At 41.3% G+C, this 26977-nt stretch overlaps 1 protein-coding gene across 4 annotated transcripts; it reads right to left on the bottom strand.

Moving 5' to 3' along the window:
- Positions 1-99: 99 nt before the first annotated feature.
- On the bottom strand, positions 100-26570 carry crtc3 (CREB regulated transcription coactivator 3). 4 transcript variants are annotated; one of them, XM_027013811.3, is made up of 15 exons: positions 24825-26570; positions 22599-22709; positions 21798-21926; positions 19190-19251; positions 14430-14492; positions 13342-13445; positions 10280-10318; positions 9685-9770; positions 9139-9188; positions 8732-8949; positions 7372-7637; positions 6867-7097; positions 6380-6463; positions 4123-4318; positions 100-3894 (listed from the first exon to the last, which is right to left on the bottom strand). In XM_027013811.3, exons 1-15 carry the CDS (start codon positions 24954-24956, stop codon positions 3689-3691), a joined length of 1977 nt encoding a protein of 658 aa, XP_026869612.2. In that variant the 5' UTR covers positions 24957-26570; the 3' UTR covers positions 100-3688. The 4 variants fall into 4 exon arrangements, with proteins under 4 accessions (XP_026869612.2, XP_026869613.2, XP_026869614.2 ...); XM_027013812.3 differs by lacking the exon at positions 10280-10318; XM_027013813.3 differs by lacking the exon at positions 14430-14492 and having other exon boundaries at positions 24825-26569.
- Between the last annotated feature and the right edge of the window lie 407 nt (positions 26571-26977).

The following is a 26977-nucleotide window of genomic DNA, read 5'->3' as shown; positions in this document are numbered from 1 at the left end:
CAGTGGGAAAAAAAAGTAGATATAACTAAGCAGAGATGACCGATTCAAGTGACTGTAATCAAGGATATCACATTCATAAAAAATTACTAAGCAGGGAGATGACAGACAGTAGAGTTTTATTGTTTATATTAAATCAAAGCACTATAACGTCACAAACCAAAAGCCTTGTGGTGTAGTAATATTTTAATATCTGAAAAAGAAACGTTTAAATGTCATATTACAAAAAGTAGTAACACTAGTGAACAAGAAACATTCTTTAAATAATAGAACTGTACATTTTTTTTTAAAAAGGTGACTAACAGAGGAAACACAAAAAAGTGACCCAAAACAATCACAAAAAGGAACAAAACACTTGAACTGCTTCTAAACAAATTACACAAAATACATAACTACCACAAGTATCTATAGTAGACCAGGTAAAAACAGACCAGAGGCAGGAGGGGTAAAAAGGTGGCATGGGATGGGGGGTGTCCAAAAAAAAATAAAGACTTTAAACAGAAGAAATATCACAGTACTATCAGAGGGAGAGTAAGAGGTCAAAGCCCAGCAACAATAAGGCAGCAGAAGACAATAAGTCTACCAATGAGTGGGGGGTGGGGTGGCATGTGGTTCTCTCCAGCTCTGCTGGAGTCTGGGGAAACCCAGGCTGCCTTGCAGCTGAAGCTCTAAATCACAAAGTATCCAAAAATCACAGCTGGTCTTATACAAAATCTCTCAATCCATGTTACTGTGTACATACAATGCTAACACTAAAGTTGACACAGGCAGGGAGAAAAAAAAAATAGAGGAAGAAAGTCCTAAACTATAGAGAAGTATGCTATGCAAACAGGATGCAGCACAAACATGCTTCACAACCCTGACCTCAGAGCTTCATGAATACCCTCTAAAAAGGTAAAACCCATAGACAATTGTCATAGTAAATGTTAAAACAAGTACAAGCCATTACAAAAAAGAAAGAAAATGAACATAAAAACACATCAGTTACAGAAGGTCAACCCATTTTTTTTTTTTTTGCATGTGTGGAGACACAACTCAAAGTAACCCTTTGGACATGCTCCTAATCTCTCCCAATCTGCACCCTTCCTATGGGTGCATGGACCACAGTGTGTCAATCAAAAAACATGTGGACATGATATACAGATAACATTGCTATTGCCTTCTAAGATGCAAAGAATGAATATTCGCTCTTTTTAAAATATTAATTAAAAACAGTTGAACAATAAAGTTGTTTTCTTTTCTACAAGAAAAAAAAATTGAATTCAAAATTTAAAAGTAATTTCAGACAGACAGAATAAAAGAGAAACATTTATTCAGCATGCCCACAACACAAAACATAAGATTGCTGGCATGCAATATGACTTGGTGATTGAAGAAGCATTCCTGAGCAGAGCAACAATAATGCATTGGGATTTTTTTCTTCAATTGAATATTTTTGGTCATTGGGGTGTTGTAATTCAAAAACAAAGAGCTAGTGCATACATTCCAAAGGCTTTGCGTATATACTGTGCAAAACGATCAGAGGCTATCCAGCCCCCAAAAATGTCGGCCAAGAGGGAGGACTAAATTCACCGCATAAACAAACAGATGGATATATTTTGTTCCAATGATCAGTGCAAACTCTAAAACCAGCAATAAATGCTATGGTTAATGTATGCCATGTCCACAACTAAACATTTTGACCACAGTGGGAATCCAGGCTAAACATCTTGACAATCGCCACAAAGCATCCACAAAAAAAAAAACAAAAACAAAAACACACATACATATTTATAGTTAAACAAATGAAAAACAAAAACAAAACATCACATGTTACAAGTCAGTATAAAATGTATAATAAGAGATACTATACTGAATTGATATATAGTAGTAAATATACAAGTAAAATAGTTCTTTTCTCATGGTCTAGATTGTTCCAGCCTTTTGAGTTATTCAATGCTAAATTCTGCATAGCGATAGCATAAAGAAGGCTTCCATTCATTTAACTGACTGGACCAATAAAAGATACAAATATATTCTTTCAGAATTATACCAAAATCATATAAATTTTAAATTCTGACTCATATGTTTTAGTTCTTAAAATTTCTGTAAACAGTTTTCCCTTTTTTGTCTGTTTTAAAAATACATTCTAGTCAGACTGAAATTATGAGGTGTATAGACATTTTTTATGAATCTCCAACAAGTTTTTTTTTTAAAAAAGCTTGTATATGCAAAGAAATGGAAAAAAAATAATGCTCTGTACAGATTAGACAGATCCAATCACTACTGTTAAAATATATCCAATGTCTAAAAGGGATGCCATTCACTGACAATTCTATGTCTGACTGCAAAGGCTGCCAAAGTATTGCCTTTAGCCTGTCCTATGCTTTTAGCTCCCTTATGGCCTGCACCATCACCACTGATCAATCGGACACGTGCTGCTCTCTTTCCAGTCATGTTATTAGCCTGGCACGTACTAAAATCTCCATTACGCACTTCACTGCTCTACCAGTGGTTCATGGGAGGTGAATGTGCTGGTGCTGTCTGCAAAACGAGGAGCCAGACCAGGGTGCTCAAGCGAAGAAAAGCACTGAGAGGGCAGTGGGGGGGTGGCAGCTCGCCCCGTCCTGCTGGTGCACAGGAACGCAGCATGGGGGCGTTGATACGACATGGTATTAGGCAGGCTGCTAGCGCCTTCTGTTCCATAGCATACCATACTGTTGTGCATTCTCACTCTCCCTATAATTACACTCTGCAGGTCAGTCCTGAGACGGCCCGGGCAGCGGCGTACAATCAGCCGACCGTTCCTCATGTTCAAAAGCAAAACAGGAGTTCTTATGATGTCCAAAAATGGGGAGATGTGCAAAAGTAGCACATTCTTTTGGTTATAGCGATTCAGTGGACACCAGCCCAGATGAGTCACGTGCTGCAAAGTTGCATCCGTTTGATAGTGCTGCTGGTTTTTTTTAAAGGACGATTGTCATGTTGTGGTGAGTGAATTACAATCGTTCAGACATGAAAAACCATCAAATAAATAAAAAGACTGTGTTAGATGGTTTAATTTTAGAGCCCCAATTGGGAATCACTAAAGGCAGGTCAACAACATGGGGGGGGGGGGGGGGGGTACACAACCACAGTGCTATTGATGTCATGGTTTTACTCCTGAAAGGTAAATTTGCTACAGAGACTACACCCACACAAATGTAATTGGGGTGTTTACCATGCTTTCCCTTGTTAAATTCAGAATCAAGTCATGTGAGATTTCAGCAATTCCCAGTTGGGGCTTTAACAGATACATATAGTACTGGTCACAGATTGATCTTGGTCTAAATTATACTGCGAGTGAGGATTTTCCATTAAAATCCCCCTGAGCCTAGGACAAGCTTAATCTAGATTGGAAAGCGGAGCATGTGAAGCACTCCGAGTGAATGTGCAGATCTCTCCCACTCCCACTGAGCATGCTCATTGAAAACATCATAATTATCACTGTCTCGAATGGCAGATGGAGAACACAAAGTGAGAACAGCCCCTGAGAGACACACCGCTTGTGTCTAATGGGCTCATGAGTTATTTTACATTAAGATGTAGTGTGGGTTTGTTTGTGTGTACACGTCATCTGTCTAAAGTGTGTGTATGTGCAAGAAAAAGAAACAGGAGAGAGAGTGAAAGAAAGAGAGACTGAGTATGAATACATGTGCTCAAACTCAGCTCTTCAAAGTCTGTCACTACGGAAACTGTCCTCCACTGAGGGGTCTGGCAGAACCATATCAGGGTCACTGAGCATGCTCAGTCCGTCTAGGCTGAGAGGCTCAATGTGAAGCTCATCCTCGAGGGGAAAGACCCCCTCTGAGTCAAAACACTCAGGCACAGCTGACAGCACACTGCTGATGTCCTTAGACAGGCTTGGGTTTGAGTCATCTGAAAAAGGGAGACACCAACATTTATTCACTAAATTTGAGAGAGAAGATGCTTTGGTACAAAATGTTTAGAAAGTTACTTTCAGACATCATGCTAAAACTACAGGCAAGAACCCAATCAAATGTTACCCATTTTCTAAATTACAGATTTCCAGATTCATCAAAATGTTAAGAGTAGTCAAAAGTTAGAGCTCATTAGCCTGGCTATACAGCACTGCTGCACCCATACCTGTGAGGATGATGTTGGGCACTCCGCCTCCACAGTTCGAGTACAGCATGTTGGGCTTTGATGGCAAAGAGTTGTGCAGGTTGCCATGGCTACCTCCCAGGCCCATAAGGGAGGACTGCGGGCAGTAGAGGTTAGACGAGGGGTCGAAACCTCCGGCCACAGAGCTCATGGCATGTTCCAACACATTATACTGATCCTGCAGCAAGGGGTGGGGAAAGTGAAGTTACACACCGCACATGTGCTAAATATGTTTCACACCAAAAATAGGTTTCACAAACAAGGGTTCAAGCCGTCTTTTTCTGAAACTTGTCAAATAAACATGACCACTGGTGTCTCATAACCATAACACCCATGGTAATTAAATCAACTTAAGTATACTAAGTGAAAACAAATCTTGGGGCTATGAAAATGAAAAACTTGTCTGAGAGAACTGAGCCCAGGGCCAGCAGCCAGTGCATGGCAACAAACATGCAAATACGAAAAGGGTTTAAGCAGATAGGCTGGTAACAATGTAGAAGAAAAAGCACACTGGTTTCTTTTGAATGACTGTTATTGTAATTATTGAGAGACTTCAAGAAGCTGCTCTCGATGCAGCAGTCAGGAATCATTCTTGTTCACCACTTGTGCAATGTGCTGCCGATATAGCAACCATTTGTGAAAAATAAACCTGCTTACTCTACCATCACACATCACTCTTTCACATTATGGATCTGCCACTGTGATTCATGTGGGTACAGAAATACACAGGGACATGCATTTAATTGTGAACAAAGCAAGCAAGAATTTCTGTTTAAAACTTTTTTTTTTTTCAGTATGATCCAGACATGTTTCAGTTCATGTCTTCTTCATTGCTATTTCAAATGAATCTCACAGGTGTTAACCTATGTAAAATGTTCTACATGTGTTAACAAGTAACACATAATCATGACACTTCACACAAACATCCCACTGACAAATTTATAACCTGCATACAAAAAAAAAAAATGCTCAAACCAGAATGAATACAAAAAGGTACAAGATTATATTCATTTTTTTCCATTCATACTGGTACTATAGTATCCAAGATGCAAATCCAAAATACTCCCCACCCCCCACCCCCCAAAAAATCTTGCTATTAAATCTCTCTACCTCTTCAACAGTGAGACTGTATCTACACCGATATATTTAAGACCTTAAATTCATATTGATTTTCCTAATACAACTTGTGGACAGAATAGACATTTTCTAAGACTTGTCTTTTTTATTCTGTAATGCATGTGATGTTCTTGTACGTGTAAAAAACTAAATTATTAATATAGCTCACTGAAAACAGGAGAAACATCTTGAAATAACCAAATTGAGAAACATCCTGAAATAACTGGGAAAAAAAAAAAAACTTTCCTGTTTATAAAATATACCAGTGATTAATTTAAACTGATCATCTTTAACAACTATATGTGAGAGGACCAATAACAGAATAACACTCCAACAAAATTGTTAGAAATCTTGCTGACTTTATGGGGAAGCTTTTCATAGTCATCATATCAAATCACAAATTCTATTGACCTGATAACTGACTGAATGGTAAACCATTTTAAAGCTATAAAACCAAAATTTAAACCAAGTTTTTCCCCATGAAAAGATTGGAATAACTGGGCATCATTGCCTAGGGTACAGCTGCATCCTTAAATACTAATAAAAACTTAAAACATGAAGGGTTGCCAACAGGTCTGTGTCATTAATTGAACTTATTTTCTGTAAAACAGCTAATGTATCTTTTAAATAGGACAAGTGTTTTGACCAGTGGTGCAATACGATAATCCACATACTTTGATAAATTCTCAGTAAAGCTGCCAATTTCTGTCAGTACAGAACAGCCATATGAAGATCTTCTAAAGTGATGTGAGATTCTTTTGCTATTTGATAGCTGTGGCACAATTTCTTCTCTATAATTTGCAATGTCTTACAACAACACCGCTCCAACTTTGTCAGAAATGTTTCATTACTGAGCCATCTCTTGCCCTCAAAGATATTGAGGGTTCATTCTCTTTTTTGTTGAGATTTTAATGCATCTTGTATCCCCTGGGATTTTGTGATTTTTCTTCAGATAAGTTATCCACCTCTTTTCACAAGAATGATAATGTAGCCAGGGGTCTTCAGTGTTTCTATGTTCAAAAACATCTTATTCAGATCAAACCACCAAAGTGAGGGGGTTGTCGTCCTCAGAGACAACAGGGGGAAATCCTGTGTACATGACTGATGGTGCTCTTGCAATTACCTGATAAGACGGACACTTGGATGGGCGACCAGAGAACGGTGGCTCCATGAATGGATCGTTGAAGAACTGTCCCATGGTGTTAGACTTGGATGAGGCAGACAACAGGCAAGTCATATACATAAATACAAGATGCAAGGTGTAAACTGGAGCCATATTGTTTCCATTGTTTTTAAACATTGTCCAATCCTAAAATGATTTGTATGGTTAGAAATCAGTGACATAGGGTATGGATACAAATGGGCATATTTTAATGCTTAGTTCCACAATTTCAGTATTCTCAACTTGACCTAAATGCCGAAAGTTAAACATCTTTATCTCTTATTACAAACTTTAATCAAAAACATAAAATCTGTATTGCATAATTACTCAATCAGGATACTTTTGGTACATTTATCCAACATAGCTACTTGTAAAAAAAAAAATTAAAAAAATTCTAAAATTAGTCTATGGAGATCAGTAGTAAACAAACAATAGCAAATAAACTCACAGCGCTAGAGTTGAAGTCCAGTGGGACATTCTGCAGTGGAGACACAGGCTGTTGCTGCCCTCCCTGAGGTTGGCGCTGTTGTCCCACAACAGTATGCTTGGAGCCCTGATGCAGGGATGGATGAGACTGGGATGGCGGTGGCTGCTGCTGCAAGGCCTGCTGGGATTGCTGGTAGAGATGGTAGGGAGGCGGTGGCTCCATGGGCAGGTTGCTGGTGTCCAAGGCAACCCCCTAGTGATGGCATAAAATCCCACCCCCCGAAAAAATTACTCCCAAGCCTGGGGTGTAGGACAACACTGCATCCTAGCCTTCGTCTCCACTGTACACTAACAGGTGGCAAATTTCAAATATGCAGTTTACATAAAAACTTTCGGCCTTCACTTCACACCTCATGCTAAAAACCCAATGCTATTACAAACAAAGTTATCAAGGCTTTCTTGCTCAAGTGCTATGGCAACCAAAATCAGGCAAGGAGCGTTCACCAGGAATTTCATGGCTGCCATACCTGTGTGATGGGGGAGAGGGAAGGAGACATGGTGGGTGAGAGCTGCTTTCCCAGGCTACGCCGCTGCTCAGACCCTGGAGAGAGGGTCAGGGGGCTGATTGGGGCGGGCCGTCGCCTGGGCGAGGTGGACATGCCCCCTGGAGGAGGGTTGGAGAGTGAGGAGAGCCGCAGGGACGAGTGGATGGACGGATTGCTGAGAGATGAGTGGAGCTGGGAGTTGGTCAGTGAAGCCTGAATTGAGGGGTTGCTTAGAGAGGAGGAGAGGCCTAAGAAAAAAAAAATCAGCAACAATGAAGATCAGAGAAAACTACTATTTCTAAACTTATATTATAAACTTATATTACAACTCTGGTTTGATGAGAGGTACTGGTGATCTTTTTGCATCAAGTTTATTAGAATTGTGCTGGATGACTGAAGTCTCAGTCCGAAGTCTACTCTCTACTAAAACACAGGACTGTTTGTAGGCTACTGGACCACTGAGTACAGGGAGAACAGAGCTGTTTATGTGCAGCCAACTTGGGGGTCAAAGTTCACAGAGACTCTGGTCTTCAGCCAACCTGCATCCAGTTAGGCTGAGCAGCGAGCCAACACAGCCGATTCCCAGACATGTCCCTGAATGGAGGATCCAAAGCTCAAGAGAATGCGAGTGAAAGGGAGCAATCAGATAGCGGAAAGTGGGGTGGGGTGGGGGCTGTGGAGGCAGGAGTCCGGCTGCTCTAATGTGGAGACATGTCTCTGCAGCGAACAAACTGCATTCATTCACCAGAGAGGCTCAAGAATGGCGGAGCCAGAACAAAGGGTGGAGTGTTTACCCTTGTGCTTGTGTAGTGTGGCTGCTGCCGGGTTCAACTAGGGAAACGTGCATGTATGGATCAACCACAAGCATATGAGGAGCCATTAGTATGTTCACAAGTCTGCGCTTTCCTTCTTAAGACTGGCCATGTTTATGCTGAAACAGTTAGGATCCAATTGCTTAATTTCCACATGCTGCTTTACTATATGCCACACAACAAGGTTTAGTGTGTCTTTTCAAGCCGGCTCTCACACAATGTCAAAGGTCAGCTGAACACCCTTGGAAAAGAATACCAACTACCCAATTATATGTGTGTAACCTAACAGACTCCTCTAACTGACTAGTATTTCAGTGATCATAAGCGAGAGAAACTAAGTCGTCCTTGTCACCCATACAACAAAGCCAACTGTGTTAGCTTGCATTCCCAGCCAAGGCTGACTGTGGCATTGTCAGGAGTCAAACTCAGATCTTGGCAATAGCATGCAGGCCCTTTAGCCATGAAGACTGCTTAGGAAGCAGAGGGTTTATATGTCAAGTCACCAGAGCGCCTTCTGCGACCTCACTCACCTTGAGAGTTGCCGATTCCCAGGTGCATCATGGCTGCAGGGAGGTTCCCTGTGCTGCTACCCCCACTCAGGTTGGGGTACGCAGCCTCCTCAGGGTCGAGAGGCGTGGGCAGGGGTGAGGGGAAGTGCAGGTTACTGAGGTCAGGCAGGGAGCCGCCTGTGTTTAAGGTGCTCTGGTAGTGAGAGAGACTGGCATTCTGCTCTGGAGATGGGAATATACTGCACAGATGGGAAAAACAGGGACAAAAGCAGACTCAGTTATTGCTAATTACCCACAACAAGCAGTGGGCCCCCACTCCATAAAACAGTCCATGCTGATTTTAAGACTTGGCTTTATGTATACAACACGCACTGAAGAACAGAGAACAGAATAAGCAGAGTAGGAAGAAGAAAGCGCTTCAGACATACTTGATTCCAGGCACTTCACAGGACTTGGGCCGTGAGGACAGGGACTGCACCTACAGCAGGAGGCACACAGATCATTAAGCTTGTGGGTTTCAACCTACTCATTTCACAGAAGTCAGATAAGCAGACTTTAAAGATTAATGTGCATACACACAGGGACACACAAGGACACATATGGATAGACAGAGGGGTGGACAGACACAGACAGATGGACATGCAGACAAAGACACTAACATATGGTTGGACAAACACACAAAAGGACACATGGACATACATTAGCTTGTCAAGGGTAATACTTGACAAGAAATCCCTTTAAACATATACATTTGCCACCTTAAATGTACAGAGGTTAGGCCATCTGAAAACCTGTTTATTTACAGTGTTCATCAAGAATATCCGAGATAGGTCAATGTCCTTGCAGCCACATTAAACAATAAAAGCATTTGCAACTAAAGAGTCCAATAGTGCGATAAAAACCAACAAGCAATGTTTTACTGCACTGTACACTCCATGCAATAGTACATCTTACCCACTGACTCATCGCCTCACCTTTTTGGCCTCCCACAGCTGCTTGGGCAGTGGCTTGCTCACACCAATCAGACTCTCCTCATTAGGAATAGCAGGGAAGGAGAAGACTGCAGGGAAGAAGGAAAGAGAATTCATCAGCTCCCTCAATCTGACCACATCAGAACACCACCACAACAGTCACATCAGACAGAATAAAAATAGAAGACACCAAGTCATTAAAAAAAAAAAAAAATCTTCCATTACTGTTTATCAAACACAAGACAGCATCAATCCTTTTACATCACATGATCCCCATTTGCCTTCCACAAAAAAGGCTTTAAGTAAGCAGCTAAAAGGATAATGATGTTGTGTCTGACCATTCTAGCCAGCAGGGGACACTAACAATCAATCATCACATTACAGACAAGCTACAGACTAGACTAGTACATGCTCAACCTCAGCCCTGGAAGCAACTGAGCCACTTTTAGACAGATAAGAGAACACATCCAAATACATTTAAGATGAATGCTAAATGCTCATTCATGCTCATGTGGTTATCATGGTGATTTGGCTTCAAGAATGGTTTAGTAAAGTTTTAACATTAAGCAGAATGCCTCATGCAGGGGCATGCACTTACCATCACCTGTGCCATCCACCTCTGCTTCATTCATGCTGGCTATATTGCCACAGAAACACAGCAAAAAAAAAAAAAAAAAAGAAAAAAAAAAAAGAAGACTTTTACCACACAAAGCAATAATCTTACTTTGCATTAAACATATTTAGCACATCTGACTCTAGCAACATTCCTAAGACAGCTACTTCAAATAAGACTGACAACTGCAAATTAGTGTACTAAATTGCTGACACTGCAATATTACACTGCTCAAAGCCATGCTGTGCCAGTTCATGACAGACATCTGTATTTTTTACAGACAATCACGATCTTATCCACTTACACAATACATAAAAGTTCTGGGGTTTTTTTTTGTGACCACCCCAAAAACCAACAGAAATGCACAGGTAACCTACTTGCAGCAGGGAATCTAATGTGTTTGTTTATATTTCAACAAAAGAAGGCTCTTTAGGGCTTAAAGCTGCAATGCTGGATGTATAACCCACTGGGATGAACATGGGGAATGAGAGCGCTCACTCCCCACAGCACAAATATTTGATTCATACAAACTGAGTCAGTCAGAGTCCACGCTAGCTCCACCCACCAGAGTTCAAGCACAAGCTGCAGGGCGGACATGGAGAGGACGGAGTAATGCTCTGTCTCTCTTTAAGACAAACTAAGAGGAGAAGGGGGGGAGGGGGGGTGTTCGGGGGCTTTTGTAACCACAAGTATTATGGGAATCAAAGGACAGGCACTGTTTGTGGTGCAGCAGCGAGATCCTTCAGAGAACAGGCCTTCCTTCTCTTTCCAACTCTGTGCATTCTCAGTGTGGGCCTGGAGCCAGTTCTCCCTGCTCCACGGGTCCCTGAAACAACGGGGCCAAATACATGGGTGGTGGCACCTCATTACCCTTCAACTTGCCCATCTACTTACCCATCTACCAACCTGTCTAACAGAGTGTGGCAGGTACTATGAAACATTGGCAGATATGACAGAAAATACTCAGTCTAGCACCACAACTGTGTCATCTCTTGGGTTAAAAGAACTTTCCTTACAAATTCGATTTATATAAGTGTATATGTTTTAAATCCAGTTGTTTGATATAATATATATTTATTTCACTGAAGAGACATTGTGCATCAAAGAGTTCTGTAAGAGCAACTACACAAACATAAGTAAATACTACATATGGGCATATTTACAGCATGACTTTATAAGATGAAATGGATATCCTGTAACCACCCCAGCAGGAACTAGTAGTGTGCATAATGAATATTTTGATCTAGGATCATGTAACTGTTTTGATGGGGGAGCCTAAAGTTTCAAAATAACAATATAACAAGTTCCTGAGGTACAATGGCAGGTGTTATACAAAAGATGCACCTTTTCACTTGCTCTGTCCGATCAATTCAATTCAATCAATTATTCCACTAGATGCTTTACACCATTGTGTGTGCACATTGCAAGAGTGTGGGTGCCAAAATTATATTTAATCCAAGCTGTCAGTCATTTAATAACCATAAATTCTGTTTACAAACCAGCATTTCTCTACAAAAGACAAGAGCCCCAAGCTACAGACACCAAGGCTCTGTTTCAGACTTATACCTACCCTGGATACTTCACATGACATCCTACTTAAACTTGTTGACTAAACAAAGACGAGCTAATCCATCAGGAAAACAGTGAGGTAATCCCACCCAATCCAGCAGAGACCTAATAAAACTGCATCCCCACATTGTTTTACCTGTACAAACTCTCCACCTGTAAGTCACACAGGGAAGGGGTGGAAAGAAAGAAAGACAATACAGAAAGGGTAAGAAAGAAAGAGAGTGAGTGAGTGAGTGTGTGAGAGAGTGAGTCTTCAACTACAGCCCCCACTGAAGAGCATATACTGTCCTCTCTCGTTCCACATGTAGGCTCAGTACGGGAACTTCTGCCAGTCATTACACTCACAGGTGACCATTTAAAGACCCACAATTGTTGTCTTGCTTCTATGAATGCACATTATAGGCACAGTGACAGGGTGAACCAAACCAACTGGCAACTGTACTGGTGTTATTCGCATTTCACACTGAGCATTGGGGGGGGGGGGAATGTTTCAGTGCAGCCCAAGTTAACTGCAACATGTTCAGCAAGAAAAAAATGTCTTCTGTCATTTGCATATCATCTCAGCAATACTGCAATCCACAGTACAGAGCCATCAGTAAATGAAGGACAGCGCAGCATAAAATATAACACCATGGCACCATGCTGCTGCATCTTATTATTAGTCATTTTTAAGCATTATTTTCTTCTTTACATGTAAATACTTTGATGATAAAGGCAGACTACTAGAAATATTTAATATTTAAGTACCCATGGGAAAAATGCCTTCTGTATGAACTAAGAACTAACCTCACTGCCAACAGTAGACGCGGTAGCTAATAACACAGTGATCCTCAATGATCCTCAGTGATCCTTGTCCTTGTTCTAACCTGTGCTCTAACCGTTCTAGTGTTTCCTTGTTCTAGCCTCTGTTCTAACCACTAGTCTTTTACTCATTCTAACCCCTCTGGTTTGTATCTGGCTTGAGTCAGGTGTGCTAGAGCAGGGAAAACTTACAACCATGCTGTGCACATGGTCCCCAGGACTGAGGCCCACTGCAATAAAACAAAATAAACATGCTCATCTACAGGAGACACAAGGACTCTTTCCAGAGGTCCTCATTCCAAGGCATACTTGGGCCATGTGGGCATTATAATGTATGAACCACACAATGCATTAATTAGTAACACAGGACTTTCTAAACAAACACCCAAACAACAGTTATGATCACCCTGATAAGTAGAGCTAGGTCGTGTACAGCAGTTTAATGATAGCCTACAAGAAAGGAATAAGTATTACACGTTACATTTGCAACTTAAGCACCTGTCTCCTTCTGTCAGTGCTTTAAAAAAAAAAAAAAAAAAACAGCATTAATGCCAATACGGAAGCCGTAGGTCACTTCTACCCCACCTAACCCCCCCCAAGAAATGTTCAAATACCACCTCCTTCCCACCATAAACAAGAGCTTATGTTGGCCAGTAGAAAGCACTTGCAGGGCTCACCATTACGCTGGGGTGGGCATCGACCCATCTGCTGGTTCATGCCGAATGCATCCTGCGGGTTGGGGTTCATCGCGCTGGTATGCAGAGCTGAGTCCGAATTGGTTCTGAGAGAGAGAGGGAGGGGCAGGAAAAGTGGGCACTAGTTACTGCCATGCTGGGTCTACAACAACAGGTTGCTCCTTTTAGAGTGGGCCGAGAGCAGAGGCCAAAGCCCAGCGGCATCCGCACAGGCAGGCAAGTCAAACAGCCACCTTCATGCACCTGCACCGACTGCTCTATTTAATCAGTTATGCATGAGCTCTCGCTTGAGGGCTCTTCTGGAAGCTCCAGGGCTTTTCTGGTTCTCTCTGGCTGAGCGCACATTCAGGGCAGAACGCAAATGCTAATCGTCACATTTTTCACCAATAGCAGCTTTGTGCTTTGAGTAATTATGGGTCTAGACTTCTGCAACACAATATCACAACACGCTACAAAAGAAAGTTTGATCTGCCATGATGTCACAGTGCTTTTGGAGACAAACACTGGGGCCTGGTGCAAATCTCCATTCACCCCACCCTTTTTTTAAACAAACTTTTATAACAAGATCATATCAAATCCAAAATGGCTCCCAATACAATTTTTTAAATTAATTTCCACTTTCAGTAATTTTATTTAATTTTATATACATGGAAAAGCATTTTTGTAACCATTAACAAGGCAGTACAAATCCATTAGTCATTAACATTTGAATTATATGGGATTCAAAATAGAACTCTTATTCTGAATTTGGATGTCTGCTTGGGTTGTTGTTTTTACTAATGAAATATGAATTATTCATTATTACAGAGGAAAAAAATTGTTATTCGTAAGTGTCAAATATGACTGAAAGAGAAGGGAATTCCTAATTAGTCATTTGCTTGCCATCATCTTGACCCTGAGGAGACTTGATCATAATTAAGATGAGTGCATGAATAAAAATCCAAAGGAAAGTGTGTTTGTGAGAGAGACACTGAGACAGAGAACGACGGTGTTAGAGAAAGAGAATCAGAGGCAGAAGTCCAGAGGTGTTGATCGGTGAAATCGAAGTGAGTTTGAGGGTCAAAGGTCACCTGTTGAGCTGTGATATTAATCTAAAACCAGGCCGTTTTTCTTCAGTCCAGGGCTGCTGCTCCCTTTGGAAATGGAAACAACCATGTGTTACTCAGTACTACACCAACACCCACACCCCCACAAACCCTGGTGCTCACACTGGCTAAGGGGTGTTAGTATAGGGAGACGAGGCAGAGAACAGAGGGAAGGACAGAAAGCTGCGGAGGTGAAGAAAGAGTGACAATGTGGCATATAAACAGGAGCTTCTGTGGGCCCACAGGCGCACAAAAACAGAGCCACGCACGTGGCAGTACTGCACGCACATGTAAGCCCAGCACTGCAATACCTCGCTGACTCACTGCTTCAGGTTGACTATAGCAACTTCTATGTCTGGGAGAAAACGGAGAACAAACATAGTGCCTGCAATATCCACATCCTCTAATGGGCTGAATCAAGCCTGCCATCAATATGTCTACAACAGATCATAAGGATAAAGATAAGATGCATCATACTACCCCCAAATTTAAAATCGGAGCTCAGTGACCACAAAGGATTAAATTAAGATAATCTACTAGGACAGGAACATGAGCCATAATTTCCGACTTAAATATCACAGCTGAGTGGGCCAGATATGCTATATGCTGTAGTATTCCAGACGTGCCAACTGTCATAATAGCAGTAGCTGTGTAGGGGAGGCACATTTTCCCACATCCAGCTGCTGCACATGATGCAATCAGATGTAGAACCCCCAGGTATGGAGGGCATGTAGTCAGTGCAAGCAGTTTAATAAAAACACCCACGATGCCTTCTAACATTTCCACTAAAAGAGGACGGCACCATTTTTCTAAACAAAAACCTCTAGGGAAAATGACAACAAAAAGCCATTTTCAATTCCTTCTCCACAACAGGTGGGGGAAAGCTATGTAGAGCATAACTGCTTTTGGGCACATCAGGGTGATGCAATGCTTTACCAGCAAAAAACACAAGAAATGGTAAAAAAAAAAAAGAGAGAGAAACAAAGACCCAAAGGATGGACCTTTTCTTTACAGCTAATCATACAACAGACACCAGTTTTGTTACACATTTCCACATAAAACCTTTTAACCACTCCCTCCCACCCCACTGTTTCTATTAAGGCATGCCATATGGAGTGCTAGAGCCAAGCAGCTAGCCTCATTTCCCCTCTCCGCAGCAATATCTGGGAGTGCAAATTACAGGTGGCACTCTCAGAATACAAGCAGAGTCTGAAGCCATGCCCGGAGGGGTGGACAAGAAAAAAATATATACAATCCAGCAGGGGCAAGACCACCAGACAATTCTTTAGTAGAATGGCCCCGGGGATCATTTTGGTTTTTGTGTCACATTTAAAAGCAACATCAGTCAAGCTGATCTGAAATGCAGATGCCTGAGATCTGGAACAGGAACGCCAGGGTCACAGATGCAGTGGACAGACCATTTAATGAGCACATATTGCTGTTGGACCACAGTCACACCATGTCTGTGGGACACAGTGCCTTCTGAGGGTGCTCTCCCAGGAGGGAGACTTGCAACCAAAGCAGGGAAAGGGTGGGAGAGCGTGGGACACAGAGAGCAGCACTGACCCCAAACCTGACCTGGCCCAGCTGGGCTCCACAGGGACACTACCAGGCCTCAAAACCAGGCAAAAACCGCCGTTACCCAGACACCATAGGGAAAGCCAGTCTCCTCCTTCCAGATCTCACCAAACCTGCCAAGCCTTGGCTAAAATGGCCTTCCCTATTTTACACTACATAAATACTTCAATTGTGATTGTCTTCACAGGGTCATGTAACATTGATTAAAACAGAAGACATTTTAGGAGCAAAAATAGCACTGAAATATGTTCAGGAAATGAAAACACAAAAGTACAAGAAGTGCAACACTGTTGATGAGGTACAGACTATTCTTCTGTATAACAGCAGTGCCAGGCAAGTCCTTTCATTAACACTGAGCAACAGGCTGGCTGTGGCTCCCAAGCTCCTGATGCCAAACAATAGTGATGACACAGCAAACACCACTTTGATCTCTTAAGTGAGATGAAGAGCCCTCTAACCAAGCAAAGCACAACAATACAACAAAAGGGGCCACCCACACTATAGGGTGCTGTGAGGATAACAGCAGGCAATCAAAGCTGGTGGTTTCACAGTAGCATAAATGCTGAATGGCATGGACAGGGTTAAAGGAGAGAGTGGACTGTCTCCAGCATGTCCTAAAGTAATGTTCTGCAGATGTGGAGAAAGTTGTAAACATTTCCTGACCCTCTTTACTCCGGAGGCCGTGCATTAGCATCTTCCTCCCAGTCGAACAGTACACACCACCTCCGCCGCCCAAATGTTCAGCTAAGCATGGTGTTAGCAGCTAAGCTAACGGCTCCCTACCAACCACATAGCATAATGCTAAAACCCCACAATCCACTGCTGCCCAACAACAAAATGCTAAACCAACAGCCCACTGATATCTCACAAGAGGCTTATTGCGAAGCCTTCAGCCTACTCCTATTGACAGCCAGCCCTGCTGCCCACTCCACACTCTCTTCAAAAGCAAGGAGTTGAGGAATCTGCACCCTGGTTACAAGCACTCTAAACCTGAAAGCAGTGCTCCTGCTCACTATTCCTAACCAAGTATCAAGCAGCTAACCTTAGTCCACAGCTTGTAAAAGCATGGCCAACCCTCAAGCACCTTGCAAACCAGTTTAATGCGAAGCAAAAAAAAAAAAAAAAAAAGAATTGCTTAACCTTTAACTCTCTTCTAGTCCCACAGACTTCTGCTTAATATTCAGTAAAAGCCAACTGCAAACACACAGAATCAGAGTTCACACTTAACCATGTACTGCAAACACCGCAGTTCAATACAGAATTTTTAAATAAACTGAAACGTCAAAACATCTTAATAGACCAGTCAGCTGTTGCCATGCCTTCAAAAACTTTCCCTCCAAACAGACACCCCCCACTTCCCTTTCACACCTTTACACTGCCGAGGAAAGTGACTGAGTAAATCTAGAGGCATCCCAGATGAGACATATTTTAGCCAGATTGATTTTAAACCTTTAAACAAAGCTGATGTAATGATATAAAACATTAAAACCAGCACAAGTCTGAAATCACCCACTCTTTTTACATAGAGCAAAACGTCTGATGTCTACAGATACGACAAAAGGAAAAAAGAAAGAAAAAAGAAACCCGAGGTGACATCACAATGCATGCTGCCAAAAAGAAAATAATTACAGGTTACAGGAACACACACCCACTATTCAATTAAATACATCACTATCCGTTCAAAAAGGACAAAGCAGGGAAACCAAACAACACCAAAACAGTTTATAATATTTGTTCAAAAACAGAAAAAGAACCCCTCCCCATTGTGGGCATTGAGCCCTGGCTAGTACTAGTCCACTCCTGCAGGTCCTGTGCAGAAGAGAAGCAAAGCCATAGAACACAGTAAGAACACAATCTGTTGCGGGAGGGAGCAGAAGGCTAAAGCTTGGCGGAGAGCATATCTGGCAGTTCGTTAGTGCTGGTGGCACTGGGAAAGCGCGTGCACGCGCACAAACACGCGCGCACACACACACACACACAGTAGGCATAGCTACACATTCATCCCTAAGAAAGAAGAGGGGGTTAGATCAGAGAAGAAGGCTTTAGTTAGTACTGGGACTTCACTAGAAGCTCTGGCAAAAAGAAATTGGCATTTTCATATGATGCATACACAATCAATAACATTTTACACACACATAAAAACAAAGGTTGTACAGAGCTGGCCCCTGGAGTTCACACTGACCTATGTTTTATAATTCATCATATACCTCCACATGCATCATTTGATTTAAAGTCATATGAAATGAAGAGTTCACTGAATGGGAAATGACAGGTTTTGCATGAGAGAAAATATCTAATGAGCTCAGATTTCCCGTGACTTGTGCCTCGACAACTCAAAGTCTCAGAGTAACTGACTGTTCCAGACTCAATCTTCATAGCTACACTATTTGATATTACCATTTGAAAAACTTTAAAAACAGCTACTTTAATACAATTGTGGGCCCTTGTATATGCAGTCACTGAGCCATAGCATATGGCAGTCACAGCAGTATGGCAGCAATTGGGGAACAGTAGGTCGAGCTGAAGCTCCACCAGCCAACCTGTTTTCAGGTGTAAACAGTGACAGAGGGTGTGGACTTATTCAGTTTTACAAGTTGAGCAGAGTCAACATGGAATATCGAGCAGTTCGCACTGGAGCTGGTGTTGGGAAGAAGCCATGCTGGCCAGTGGCCAAGCCAACATTCAAAACATGACTGTACAGAGAGGAGGAGGGACATTAAGCCTTTTATTACAGGCTGTAATTCACCCCCTGGTAAACACAAGAGGAAAAGACATCCACCAAATTGAAAAGAAAAAGGGCCATTTGTGCAGGGTAGACCTGTTAGTATTTGTTTTCTGAGAATGGCTCTTACCACCGCTCAAAGCAAGCCTGCTAGTGCTCTGCTGTGTTGTGCTCTCCTCACAGAGCCAACATGTGCCAGTTTGTAATTTGGGCTTTTAGCAAAAATAAATCGAACCATATCCATGTATGGTTTCTTGTATGCAAACAAAAACTCTCATTATTAATGCCATCTGTGGCAAACGCAAGCCCCTAGTGTTCAAGACAACCTTCCAACCCGTCTAAACTCATTCCATGATACCTTTCAATTTCTACTACATTCACGGCATTAATTCATGACTTTCCTGTTTGTGCATGTCAAAGTGTAAGACTGACAGGCAGGACTCACCTTCTCCAGCTGTTGTCTGGGGGAGGCGACAAGTACACAGTTCCATAGGGAGAGCTCTCTGCGTGGTTCAGTCAAAGAAAACTGTCAGTGAGTGTACACAGACAGACGTAAAGATTACAATTATCTGTCCTATCTACACAGACCCTATAGATATATGTCGCAACAGTGCATAAATAATCAAACTATGATTAAGAGCTCTATGGACAAAGAAATGTGGCTGGATCTACAACAAAAATAAATAAATAAAATGACAACTGAACGAGGAAGGCCCTTGAAGTTACAGAATGTCATAAGTGGACGCTGCTCTGAGCAGCATTAAAAAAAAAAAAAAAAAAGACTGTTGACAGCACGAGCTCATTGGGGCCACCTGTGCCAGAGCTCTTGCCAGAGGGAGGCGGAAGAGAAGCTTGGAGCATGAGTGCGTGTGAATGTCTGGCGTCTTCTCCGCCCAACATCTGGTGGGGCCCTTAGAGCAGAGTCATCATTTCTGTACTGAGAGACTGTGGTCGACTTACCAGCTCAGCCAGCACAAGGCTAGCTTCTTCGGTGGCTTACCTAGGCTAGGCCACCACATAACTAACCATCAGCATCCAAAAACGCTACATTTTCAACCCCTTTTTGGCAAACAAACCATTATGACTCATTCTGGTTCACTTGAAACAATATGCAGTATAACTTCCGAGATGCATCTGGCAGCATATAAAGCATTAGCACCAGCTAATGTTGGTTGAGGTTGGTGGTCATATCTACTTGATTAATCTTGGCAGTTATAAAAAGTGAAAGTCAACATTGTCAGAGACATCTGGAGATGAGAAATCAAAGGAATAAATAAATAAAAGGGAGTGAGGTAAATTTAAACTTTGGGACCCTCTCTTTGAATCATGCTCTTTCCTACAATACAATGAGAAAGGCAAGAACATGAAGGCTACTGGATGACCATTAGTTAAAATATTTAGCACATCAGAAAGGTTTTTTTGGCTTTACGAGAGCCTAAAATAAGCCATTCAAGTTGTAAATGCTGTGATCTGGTTTCTGTGCCTCATTTGCTTGACTAAACTGAAATAGCTCTTAGCATTCTTAAAAAGAAAATGAAACAGAAAATTAGGCATTACAATGTAGTAAGGCAACATGGTCATTACAATCAAACCGCAATAAGATGCAAGGAGTAATAATTAAAAAATGGTTAAGAAATTAGATATGCTATTTCAGTCATCACAAAAACATAAAGAAGTTATACAACACCGATTAACAGAGCTATACTCATGACATAATAACACAGTAACAACTCAAACCCTGGAGCAGTTCATGGCAGGCAATGCAATAAATGAACAAGTGGGAGGGGGAAGAAGAAAATCATCTACTATTGTATTTCATTTAAGGATCTTATAGGTCAGGCTTCCCACTGAGAATACACTCTGCCTCAGTTCTTAAGGAGGTAGCAAGAATTTTGAAAGCAGGTCCTGCAGTTCTAATGAGTGCAGTTTTAACACAAAAACCTCCTCACATCCAAAAGCATAAGACCCACTTCTGCTGATGGCATGAGATGACCCTGAACCAAAAATGTTAGTTGTTCATAACCCCCACATAACACAGCACAAGCTTCATAAATGTATGAGTATTTCCTCTTGCTTTATCTCTGCAGGACAGAGCATCAGAACAGACAGTGCAGTCCTAGCATAGCCACATCATCATTAACTATGGACAAGTACCAAGTAAAACTTATAGATAATTCAAACCGTGAAACTCCTCTACGGCTTCAAAGGTAATAATAAGCAATTCTGTTCTGAAGCACAATCAGGACCAACCCAGGGTTTCAAGCGTCAGCCTCGACATTTTCCTCATAGCATCAATCATGACGTGCGTGCATCACAATGAAGCTCATTTATGTAGTTACTGCACTTTATTTTATAGTTCCATTTATGTTATAATTAAGTAAAACTCAATACAGTGAGTATTCCATGTGAAATTTGTTTTTTAAAAACAGTGAGAGTCTAGCGATCTAGAAACTAATTTCTGGTATTTGCGCCAAGTGCATCTTAACACCAGAGAGAAAGTGAAGAGACTGACCAACAGCCAGAAGAGCTGCTTCATTAGTCTGGCATCAGAAAGCGGCAGCGCCAACACAGGGCTATATGAGATGGTCAGAGGTGAAGTCTAGTCACTATACATATAGCCACAATACATATATTCAAAATGTCCCAACACCCACAACAAAGAGAGAACAGACAACACACACTCCAATACAGTGTCTAGCTACTACACATACCCACAAAAAACAGTTCCATGGGAGTTGCATGGTATAATAATATAGTGAAGACCATCAATGAGCCTACGGCTTAGAAAGGAACCTCCCACATGAATAAAGGTCAACATGCACTCATGCATATACCACCCCCACCCCCCCCAACCCACGCACACTTCAAGCCTAGGAAACTGCACTCACTCAGAGGAGTATTAAGACACAAAGAAATTTGTAAAAGGCTTTTGAAAAACAAAACAAAAGCAAAAAATATTTCTCACTTCTTTCATAAATATTTGTAGTCTGTAATGTCCTACACTATAGTGGGACATAATGAAACACTAGTTCTATGATAGAAATAAAGGATATCTGCCGTCCCTGTTTGTCGATAGGTCTGCGGTGTGGCGAGTTGATGCGATTGCGGTCCCGATGCACTCTCTCCACCAGACCATGGTGCCTGGTCCCTCTCACAGAATCAAGACCAGAGGGGAACGTGCCCTGAAGTAGGGGAAGAACGAAGGAGTTTATTCCACCTATCCACACATTTTCTTATGTATTTCTTTAGCACTATAATAAAAAGGAAGGAAATATGCTAGAACATATTTGACCATCTGTGCTAAATCAAAAAGAATACAAAAACCAACAAACAACAAAAAAGGTGCAACCATTTAACCTTACGTTTGCACCCATGTGAGTAGTCTACTCAAAAAGCATGGTTTTACCTCACTAGATTTGGTTTCTGATGACAGACAAAAATCTAGGGATCACTGCCCAGTGCCTCAAAAGAACCTTTATTCAGTGCAACAAGAGTAGTTTCACCTGGAGATACATAACACTATTCTCACTGGGGGGACCTAAATACAGATACAGTTGTTCAGCTCCTGGAGCACGCTGACATATCAAGTTTAGTACTAAGCTTCACCTTCTACTGAACAAGTAGATAAGCAAGGATTGAGTAAAGAGTAAAAGTAAAGAGAACCCCTCCCCCCCAAAAAAATCTCCATAACTTTGTTTCTTTACATGGACAAGGTTTGCAATTACCATCTCTAAACAATGTTTATGTGAATGTTGCAGAGAAGACGACAGTGCCTGGCGCTTATCTTTTCCTAAATAAGCATATCTAGCTTGAGTGAGTTAGCTCAGATAAACAGAGGAGCACAGCTCATGTACCTGGAAGTCAGTGGTGGTATGGCCAATCTGATTTACGTTGGGGAGGGAGCCGCCATAGTACTGGGCACGGTTCTGAGATAGACGCAGCTGCTGGATCTTCTGAAACTGCACCTTTAAAGGCAAAGAGACAAAGGGCATGAGTGGCTTTAAACAAACTATTTTTATAGGAGGAGCTTGTTGCAAATGCTTGTGAAATAACTAATATGCTTCATAAGTTAACTAAGAAGAGAATTTCTTAGAAATGGGTTTTTCAGTTTAAGGCACACACTGGCTCAGGTAGAGCACAAAGTACGTTTTGTGTAGAGTCTAACGTAAACATGTAAATCATCAATTCTGATCAGGAATAAGCAAATTGGCATGTGCTCCTTCCTCACACCAAGCAAAGGACAAAATTTGAATCTCATAGACTGACCTCATTAAATGTTTTCAATGAAGACTGTTTTGTCAAATACAGTGGCTTACCAATAAAACACTACACACTAACCAACCTAATGGACTAGTTAAAAAGCCTCATTCTTTACAAACTAGGGATGATTCAAGGTTGAATTTATTTACCAATTTGTTGTGGATAATATTAATGAGTTTCTGAATTGTCAGATTGTCACTCCTCAGTGAGGGAAACCTAAAGCATGTCAACCCAAACACAGGCTTTCTTCTATAAAACTCAACTACTGTACAACATTCTACTAGGGCCTCTCAATCTATATAATTGTACTTTTTGCTCAGTGTTCTGCATGCATATTTTAAGCATTTTATGGTGGGCTAGGGTTAACACACAGAATTTGATTAATGATGTGGATGGATTTGGACCTCCCATCTTAAAACAATATACAACACAGATCAACTGAAACAAATTACCTAACAATAGCTAAATGAGGCAGATACCTAGGACATTAGCCATCATCTATTATTAAATCCAAAGACAAAACTATTTGCAAAAGCCATTGTATAAATTAAAGAGTTCAGAGTACTTCAGTTCCTGGGCTTCAGATTATGCTCAGTAACCAACTCCACCAAAACACAAATGTCAACTGTTAGACCAAATAGGAATTACACTAGACCACAGTTCTACTCTACCACATCAATATACTGAATGACATATCAAGGTACACAATAACCACCCACAACTAAAATAAGACAAAAATGGTTCCTAAAATTCATATGGGAAGCTAGATGTCTCACATGTATCTGTTGAGTTGTTTTGTGCTAAATTTAAGTAAAATCAGGAAGTCACAAAGCATCCCTGCAGTGTTGGCCTGCACTCAAGGAGAGAGGACAGATGAAATTTAGGAGGAAATCTTGAATGCAAAAAGGCTCAAAGGGTGGCTTATCCTCCTTTCCAATTGCAAAGGGTTGTTAGTTTAATTGTGGCATAATGAAAACCATCTTCTTTAAATACAAATAGAGAATCATCCAATATGAATGACTCAATAAGACACAGAAGTCAGAAGTCAGAGCTGATCACGATAGTAAGGACTAAGGAGGTTGGTGAAGTACTAAGGGTCTGATGGTCCCACTGATCCTGTACAGTCACAGGAATTTCCTCCAAGACTCACTCCAGCCAATCCAGAATTGCTATTCAAAAAGCCATCACTGAACTTTGTTGAGTCGTGCGTGCGTACACACCCACATATTATTACACATGGAGCCAAATTAAGAGTTTCCATTATAAACTAATTCATTGTGATTTTTATATGAACTGTCATCCAGTGAGCAGGGAACAAATGACAAACAGCAGAGTATTCAGTTGTGCATAAATTAAAATGCAATGTGTACATGCAAAACTCAAAGTTCAATTTCTCTAGATTAAACTAAAAGGATTAATTGATCACTGGCTCACTTCTATAAAAATAAATAAATAAAATCAATCGATATTTCTAAGATACAGTTGTCTGTTTCTCTTGCCAACCAAACACCGGATAAATAATGGTGAATATTCGATAAATCGTAGCTCAAATTTAAGAGCTCTTTAGATGGATCTACAAATTACATCTTAATATTAACTGACAACATCTTGCTAACAATTTGATAACTACCAACCACCGACCGTATACACGCTGACAGCCCGTCTGTCACAAGCTACTAGTAATAATGCAACAATGCAGTATCGGGCGAAATGCAATGAACTTGTTTCATCATAAATATATTAACAAATTATATAATCCCACTTTGTTATGGTCAGACCAGAAGGAGTAAGAGTAAATTTCTAAATTTGGAGCTGCTTACCCTTGAGACGGTAAGGTCCGTCATAAGCTGCTCGAAGGCCCGTGTTTCCTCGGCTTGTTTCTGGTTGTGCAGCGCGATCTTCTCGCTGAATTTCCTCGGGTTAGAACCACTCGAGCCCGGGGATCCGGACATTGTGGGCCGCAAAGTTTAGAGACCGACTTGACAGGAAACAAATGTAGCAGTTGTTTGTAGCTAAAGATCAAAAGTAGTTCAACTGTCCTCCCATTTTCGACATTCTTGTGAGGTTGTTGAGCAAATCATTTTAATGGTTGTTAAGCATGCCAGGAACTAACTAACGATAGTTACTTCGCCAGCGAGGGAGCTGTCAAACTCCAGCTTTCCGCAACCAGCCGTCGTACGCGCGCGAGAAAAAACAAAAACAAAAAAAACCCCAAAGAAAATGGTATATATCTAATTAACAAGAGATAATTGTGGTGTCGAAATAAGGGTTAGCCTACAGTGGAAAGGATCTCATCAACACTGCCTTAATAACTTATCAATGTATAACTTCAAACGAAGTTTTCTAAGGAAACTTTACTCGAGAAGCGTGGCTAGCTCCCTACTTAGCTAGCTACTCTTACATTTGTTTAATAGTCGGTATTAGACATTTACTTCTGCATGCATTGTCAGTACGCTTTTCATCCAGGATACCAACAGTTTAAAATATTTACACTATTTATGAACATATAGCGATAAAGGCGCAATACTAATAGCTAACGCAGACAATTTTCTGTCAACGCCAATAAGAGTAGATAGCGTTAGCACAATAGCAACTACATCGCAAGCTAAGCCTTAGCTAGCTAGTTAACGTTAGTTTAACCTGACAGCTAGCCAACTCGCCACTCAATTAAAATAAAAAGCTACCAATTTAGACAAATTGTGGATTCAAATGCTTTTGCTTGACTCTCGTTATGCACCTAGTTAACTACCAAGCTAGCTGGGCTCCCCGTTTAATGAAACAAGGCAACCAGCTAGCTAGAAAGCTATCTTGTCAGCTAATTTAGCCATGAAAAGTCACAAGCTGCGGCAGCCAGCTAACAAACGACCCAACTTAGTAATCAGTATCTCAGAAAATCTGAAGTTCTTCCTTCTTGTAGCTTTTTAGATGGCTGTCTGGTTAGCTAACTCTAGCTATGTTAGTACGCAAATAATTCAAAGATTTGTATCTACTCTGCCACACCAATAAATCGCTCTAAGACTAGCAAAGCAACGCATTTCTGGTAATGTTTTTTTTCTCCCGTTTTTATGCAGTTTAAGTTGGAAATTGTAACTAAACTTTTTCGAAATTTCAACAAGTGGTCTAACTCACGTAACACAATCTTATTAACTTAGCTACGTAATCAAACCCCATAAAACAAGCAAACAGTACTGACTTGCTTCCAAGACTGCACCTTAAACTCAATAAGAATCACTGACTTATATCTAGTTAGTTGTGTTAGTATTGTGGCTGTGGCCACAGCTCGACCGTCGCTGTCATTCGACACTGAAAAGAAAATATTCAAGTGTCAATTATTCGTGAGACGCAATTGTCAAATCTGGTCATTTGAAAAGGCAGCATGTACTCTCCTTCATAGCGAGGTCTTCCTCTCGTCCATCACTCCATATCCTTTTGTAATGTAGCTAATTTACAAGATGCTGAATCCTGTTGCACACGCCTGTTTGGTTTACTCTGATACCTCGCCAAGAGTGAAAACAGCAGGAAAAAAAACACAAGCCTGCTCCAAACTGGAAGTCAGTTTCAAAAACTTTGTCCACAAGACGGCAGTCAAGTTTACTTAAAGGGATACGTGCCGCTAAACCGCAGTTGCAAAACGTACCTAGGACGGGGGGGTTCTAAATTTCCCTAAATTGGGGGGAAAGTATAATCATAGGCGTAGTTTTGGGGAGGGACGGGGGAAGGACGGGGGACGTGTCTCTCGCTCTCTCTCTGCCCCCCAGTAAATTCCTGCTCACAATACTCATATAATGTGTTAGGTTGGGTGATGTGAGCAGCGTCCATCCAAAGCTGAAATTAAACCCATGCCACAGAGATGAATATTAGTTATATAGGCTGATCTGTTTTAATACTTAAATACATTTGTAAGCCATTTTACTTGAAAATGGGACAGCTGTACACAGTGTAAACAAATTATTATTCTCTAATGTGTGTTTCA

The sequence above is a fragment of the Electrophorus electricus genome, chromosome 23 (assembly GCF_041902795.1).
Source record: "Electrophorus electricus isolate QZ-2024a chromosome 23, ASM4190279v1, whole genome shotgun sequence".
In the NCBI taxonomy this organism is placed as follows: Eukaryota; Metazoa; Chordata; class Actinopteri; order Gymnotiformes; family Gymnotidae; genus Electrophorus; species Electrophorus electricus.
This window is presented reverse-complemented; position numbering and strand designations above follow the sequence as displayed.